The sequence below is a fragment of the Anoplopoma fimbria genome, chromosome 2 (assembly GCF_027596085.1).
Source record: "Anoplopoma fimbria isolate UVic2021 breed Golden Eagle Sablefish chromosome 2, Afim_UVic_2022, whole genome shotgun sequence".
Taxonomy (NCBI): domain Eukaryota; kingdom Metazoa; phylum Chordata; class Actinopteri; order Perciformes; family Anoplopomatidae; genus Anoplopoma; species Anoplopoma fimbria.
In genome coordinates, this window is record NC_072450.1 from 176,521 (window position 1) to 184,020 (window position 7,500).

The 7,500-nt window shown below is 36.9% G+C and overlaps 1 protein-coding gene across 1 annotated transcript in view; it reads right to left on the bottom strand.

The window, feature by feature from the left end:
• Positions 1–2,736: 2,736 nt before the first annotated feature.
• katnb1 (katanin p80 (WD repeat containing) subunit B 1) overlaps positions 2,737–7,500 on the bottom strand; it is an 18,105-nt gene continuing 13,341 nt past the window's right edge. Inside the window, exons 18-20 of the mRNA XM_054619516.1 lie at positions 4,931–5,005; positions 4,319–4,435; positions 2,737–3,987 (exon numbers count right to left, since the gene is read on the bottom strand). Coding sequence (XP_054475491.1) covers positions 3,846–3,987; positions 4,319–4,435; positions 4,931–5,005 — 334 coding nt within the window. The 3' untranslated portion in view covers positions 2,737–3,845. The remainder of the gene's footprint in view (positions 3,988–4,318; positions 4,436–4,930; positions 5,006–7,500) is intronic.

Here is a 7,500-nt window from a genome sequence, read left to right on the forward strand (position 1 = left end):
CCTCCACCAGTCGGGGCTTTATGGCAGAGTGGCCCGACGGAAGCCTCTCCTCAGTGCAAGACATATGAAAGCCCGCATAGAGTTTGCCAAAAAACACATGGAGGACTCCCAAACTATGAGAAATAAGATTCTCTGGTCTGATGAGACCAAGATTGAACTTTTTGGCGTTAATTCTAAGCGGTATGTGTGGAGAAAACCAGGCACTGCTCATCACCTGCCCAATACAATCCCAACAGTGAAACATGGTGGTGGCAGCATCATGCTATGGGGGTGTTTTTCAGCTGCAGGGACAGGACGACTGGTTGCAATTGAAGGAAAGATGAATGCGGCCAAGTACAGAGATATCCTGGAAGAAAACCTCCTCCAGAGTGCTCAGGACCTCAGACTGGGCCGAAGGTTCACCTTCCAACAAGACAATGACCCGAAGCACACAGCTAAAATAACAAAGGAGTGGCTTCGGAACAAGTCTGTGACCATTCTTGACTGGCCCAGCCAGAGCCCTGACCTAAACCCAATTGAGCATCTCTGGAGAGACCTGAAAATGGCTGTCCACCAACGTTCACCATCCAACCTGACAGAACTGGAGAGGATCTGCAAGGAAGAATGGCAGAGGATCCCCAAATCCAGGTGTGAGAAACTTGTTGCATCATTCCCAAGAAGACTCATGGCTGTACTAGCTCAAAAGGGTGCTTCTACTCAATACTGAGCAAAGGGTCTGAATACTTATGACCATGTGATATTTCAGTTTTTCTTTTTTAATAAATTTGCAAAAATTTCTACATTTCTGTTTTTTTCTGTCAAGATGGGTTGCTGAGTGTACATTAATGCGAAAAAAATGAACTTTTTCGATTTTGTAGTAATCTGCCTCTGCACTATACTTTTGCTCTGGCTTATACTTTGAGATGCTTGTTTAAGAAAGGAGATGCACTTATGACTTCTGGTGACTAGTAGTTCTCTTGAATACCTATGTTGAATACACTTCCTGTAAGTCGCTTTGGATAATGTAATGTATACCCCTATAGCTGAGAGGAAGCTTTGGGTCATTTTTTGAAGATTTAAGAATAGGTTTAATAACAGATTCCTGCCACTGCGTAGGAATAATGCCATTGTGAAAACAATACTGAAACAACTCATACAGCACGTTCAACAGCCTAGGAGACTTCAACACTTCATTTGAAATTTCGTCAATTCCAGTAGCTTTTTTCAATTTACATTTACCTATTACCTTTTTTACCTCTTCAATAGAAAAATTTGCATTCAAAAACATATTACGATTATTAATGTCCCCTTTCATTTCAGATTCCATTACCTCTTTTAAACTTGTTTTTTCCTTTAGGAAGACATCATCAAATGAATTGTTGCAGCCAAAAAACAAATCTGCAAAGTCCTTTTCCCATTTTTGTAATACGACCCCTAAGACAGAACTACGTTCACCATTCTCTATTCGTACCTCCATGGGTATTTCCCTTGGCTTTCCCGGTCCCAGTCTATTAATCTCATTACAAAATTGTTGGGGATTATGAGTTTGTACATTATCAATATGCAATGATAATGTTTTGCTTTTCCTTAAATTCTATCTTCAGCCCTTCCTTCAGGAATTTATCCTTACAGCTTAGAAATGATTTTTCCGCTCTTCTTAGATTGTCCCAGAAGGTCTGCAAGTCTTTGTTCCAGTAAGGTTTGTTACATTTTTTAAAGCCTTTATGGCCATTACATATTCTCTTACCACATTTATTCAAAGCTGTGTAGACACAGCCACTCAGTGTATCATGCCGAACGTCCAGATCACTTTGGCGTTTTTATTACATCCCAACTGGTCAATAAGGTCCAGCAATACGATGTTACATTGGTTAGAGGACAGAAATGGACCGGGGAGATGCCTTTGTAAAGATTTTTTTGTGGTGTTTGGTAGATGTAATTCATCTTTCTCAAAATAAGGTCTTACTTGAAACATTAAGGTTATTAAAGAATGGTCCGATATTTTACATCTATCACCAAGTAAAGAGAAGCCCTCTCCTCCTAATCTTTCAATTAACTCATTTGGGGTGAAGACACAGAACTTAACACAATTATTTAAGCCCTCATGTGGGGCAATAATATAGTCTACTACTGCTCTCCCTTTAACTGAAACTGAAGTGAAGTTTTCCTTGCTCAAAGGTATTCTCCCATTTAATACACAACATTTTGAATCTCTCAAGAACTCAATTAATATTTCCCCATAATTATTAACAGTGCTGTCTAAATTATTTCTGTTAGGAATATTATCCACATCCTTAATATAGTCGTCCAGGCTACCAATACGGCTATTGAAATCCCCACACAAATAAATAGCATCCACGGCCGACAGACCAAACATCTGAGCTGTTAAACAGCCAAAAAGGAGTGAGAACTAGCTGATCTTGTGGATCCTTCGGGGGGTAAATAGCAGGTAAAAATAACAAAACAGTATCCAGAAAGCCTGTTCTGAAATTGTAGTGCGAGTATCCCTTCAACAGATTTATCTTTTATTTTAACTTCATAAGACTCAAACAGTTTGTTCTTAACTAGAAAGCCAACACCACCAGATCCTTTAACTGCCTTTATGTGCATTGTTCGATTGAATCCAAACCAAGTAAAACCCTGTAGGTATGATGTATGTGGAGATATATATATATAAGTTTATCTTTGAACAGACGTGAATGAAGATATTCTGATGTCTTTGCTGCCACCTGCTGGTACAAAATAAACTCTTTTAAATCCCAACATGTACAACTTTATTTAAATAAACAGAAGGAACATTTCGAAAACAGGACGAGTCGTCTGAAAGTGGAAAACCATCATGAAAATATTAGAACATCACCAGAAAAATCAATGATGGCCTGAATATGGAAGATCTGTTTACTCATCAACAACCTGCAGTCCTCTATTCCAGGAGAACCAATGCACCCACGTTTCCTCTGGAACAAAGGAACCAGTTCAGGCTTTAACGGGTGTGAGGACCAGAGTCCAGCAGACAGAACCAGGTCAGGCTTTAACGGGTTAACGTGAGGACCAGAGTCCAGCAGACAGAACCAGGTCTTCACTCTGGAGGCCGGTGGTGATGTTGGTGCTAAAAGCTTCAGGAGACAGAGATCAATGTGACCTTCTTCAAACCAGTCTGGAAGGTGGTTCTCTTTGATATGGTTTTGTTCAGGTGAGATGAGAGCCGTCCTGAGAGCATCCAGAACCCTCAGAACCGCTCACCTGAGGTTCATGTTCCACACCTGCAGCTGTGGAGGTTCTTAGTCTGGTTCAGTCCTCCATCTTTAGAGACAGAGGAGACGTTGAGTGGCTCAGCAGAGTCCCACCTGATCTCCTTCTTCTGTGTTCCTCAGAGTGTTCCTTAGAGAACCTTTAAAGAACACTGTCACGGATCTCCTTCTTCTTCTTCTTCTGTGTTCCTCAGAGTGTTCCTCAGAGAACCTTTAAAGAACACTGTCACTGATCTACTTCTGTGTTCCTCAGAGTGTTCCTTAGAGAACCTTTAAGGAACACCGTCACTGATCTCCTTCTGTGTTCCTTAGAGAACCTTTAAAGAACACTGTCACTGATCTCCTTCTGCTTCTTCTGTGTTCCTCAGTGTTCCTTAGAGAAACTTTAAAGAACACTGTCACTGATCTTCTTCTGTGTTCCTTAGAGAAACTTTAAAGAACACTGTCGCTGATCTTCTTCTTCTTCTGTGTTCCTCAGAGAACAGGAAGATGACCGAGGTCTCTGGAGGATTTTATTCACATGAAACGCGTGAAGCTTCTAAAGAGCAGCTGATCATCATGACATCATCATGACATCATCATGACATCATTACGATCCTCCTCCTCCTCCTCCTCTCAGAGGGAGTCGTCCAGCGGCGTCATGAGCAGCTGCAGCTCTCTGAAGGCGCTGCCATGACGACCGACCTGAGCTGCCTTGTTCTTCACCACACTGCTCAGGTTCTTCAGCTGCTTACAGCACGTTCTGCACTTCTGGTGTCTGCAGCACAAACATCACCATCATCACCATCATCATCATCACCATCATCATCATCACCATCATCATCATCATCACCATCATCATCATCATCATCACCATCATCACCATCATCATCATCATCATCATCATCATCATCATCATCATCATCATCATCATCACCATCATCATCATCATCATCATCATCATCATCATCATCATCATCATCATCATCATCATCATCATCATCATCATCATCACCATCATCATCATCACCATCATCATCATCCTCACTTTATACACAAACGACCCGCTGGTCACATGACAAAGTCACTTCCTGTTTGTGCTGACTCACCGCTCCTCTCGTGTGATGTCCACGCCGACCGACGGCGCCGCCTTCAGCGTGTCTGAGATCAGCATCCAGAAATGTCTCATGATGAGCTTCAGAGATGAACAGCCAGTCTGGATGTAGCTACACACACACACACACACACACACACACACACACACACACACACACACACACACACACACACACACACACACACACACACACAGACACACACACAGAGACAGACACACACACACACACACAGACAGAGACACACACACACACACACACACACACACACACACACACACACACAGACACAGAGACACACACACACACACACACACACACACACACACACAGAGACACATGTAGAGACACACACACACACACACACACACACACACACACACACACACACACACACACACACACACACACACACACACACACACACACACACACACACACACACACACACACAGAGACACACACACACACACACAGAATGTGGTTCATATTTTAACATCTGGATATTAATCAATAAGTAGATTGATTATTGTTTTAATCAGTAAGCGGAGGTCTTAATGATCAGAATCAATAAATCATCTGATTGATTATGTATCGATGGGTCACCTCTCATATTTGCTGTGCAGCAGCTGGTCGATCTGAGGAAGAATGGTGGTGCACAGGTCCAGTTTCCACAGCGACCTGAAAGCAGCATCATCATAATCAATGTTTAAAGATCAATATCATACTAATCAGTTCATACATTTAATCTGGATTAATAATATCACTATATCTATGTTATTAATAATATCACTATATCTATGTTATTAATAATATCACTATATCTATGTTATTAATATCACTATATCTATGTTATTAATAATATCACTATATCTATGTTATTAATAATATCACTATATCTATGTTATTAATAATATCACTATATCTATGTTATTAATAATATCACTATATCTATGTTATTAATAATATCACTATATCTATGTTATTAATAATATCACTATATCTATGTTATTAATAATATCACTATATCTATGTTATTAATAATATCACTATATCTATTTTATTAATAATATCACTATATCTATGTTATTAATAATATCACTATATATATTTTATTAATAATATCACCATATATATTTTATTAATAATATCACTATATCTATTTTATTATTAATATCACTATATCTATGTTATTATTAATATCACTATATCTATGTTATTATTAATATCACTATATCTATGTTATTATTAATATCACTATATCTATGTTATTAATAATATCACTATATCTATTTTATTAATAATATCACTATATCTATTTTATTAATAATATCACTATATCTATTTTATTAATAATATCACTATATATATTTTATTAATAATATCACTATATATATTTTATTAATAATATCACTATATCTGTTATTAATAATATCACTATATATATTTCATTAATAATATCACTATATATATTTTATTAACAATATCACTATATATATTTTAGTAATAATATCACTATATCTATGTTATTAATCAATATCAGTATATGTATTTTTTATTAATAATATAACTATATATATTTTATTAACAATATCACTATATATATTTTAGTAATAATATCACTATATCTATGTTATTAACAATATCAGTATATGTATTTTATTAATAATATAACTATATATATATTTATATTAATAATATCACTATATCCATGTTATTAATAATATCACTATATCCATGTTATTAATAATATCACTATATCTATGTTATTAATAATATCACTATATCTATGTTATTAATAATATCACTATATCTATGTTATTAATAATATCACTATATCCATGTTATTAATAATATCACTATATCCATGTTATTAATAATATCACTATATCCATGTTATTAATAATATCACTATATCCATGTTATTAATAATATCACTATATCTATGTCATTAATAATATCACTATATCTATGTCATTAATAATATCACCATATATATTTTATTAATAATCGTACTATATATATATATATATTTGTCATGTTTAAACACAAACAATCAACTCATTCAGTCACGTGTTCATTCATTCACATGTTCATACATTCACATGTTCATTCAGTCACATGTTCATACATTCACATGTTCATTCAGTCACATGTTCATTCAGTCACGTGTTCATTGAGTCACATGTTCATAGTCACATGTTCATTCATTCACATGTTCATTCATTCACATGTTCATTCATTCACATGTTCATTCAGACACATGTTCATTCAGTCACGTGTTCAGTCAATGTTCATTCAGACACATGTTCATACAGTCACATGTTCATTCAGTCATGTGTTCATTGAGTCACGTGTTCATTGAGTCACATGTTCATTCAGTCACATGTTCATTCAGTCACATGTTCAGTCAATGTTCATTCAGACACATGCTCATACAGTCACATGTTCATTCATACACATGTTCATTGAGTCACGTGTTCATTGAGTCACATGTTCATTCAGTCACATGTTCAGTCAATGTTCATTCAGACACATGCTCATACAGTCACATGTTCATTCATACACATGTTCATTCATGTTCAGTCACATGTTCATTCAGTCACATGTTCAGTCACATGTTCATTCAGACACATGTTCATACAGTCACGTGTTCATTCAGTCACGTGTTCATTCAGACACGTGTTCATACAGTCACATGTTCATTCAGTCACGTGTTCATTCAGACACGTGTTCATACAGTCACGTGTTCATTGAGTCACGTGTTCATTGAGTCACGTGTTCATTGAGTCACGTGTTCAGTCACGTGTTCAGTCACGTGTTCATTCAGTCACGTGTTCATTCAGTCACGTGTTGTCACGTGTTCAGTCACGTGTTCATTCAGTCACGTGTTCAGTCACGTGTTCATTGAGTCACATGTTCATTCAGTCACGTGTTCATTCAGTCACGTGTTCAGTCAATGTTCATTCAGACATGTTCATACAGTCACATGTTCATTCATACACATGTTCATTCAGACACATGTTCAGTCACATGTTCATTCAGTCACATGTTCAGTCACGTGTTCATTCACGTGTTCATTCAGTCACGTGTTCATTCAGACATGTTCATACAGTCACGTGTTCATTCAGTCACATGTTCATTCAGACACGTGTTCATACAGTCACGTGTTCAGT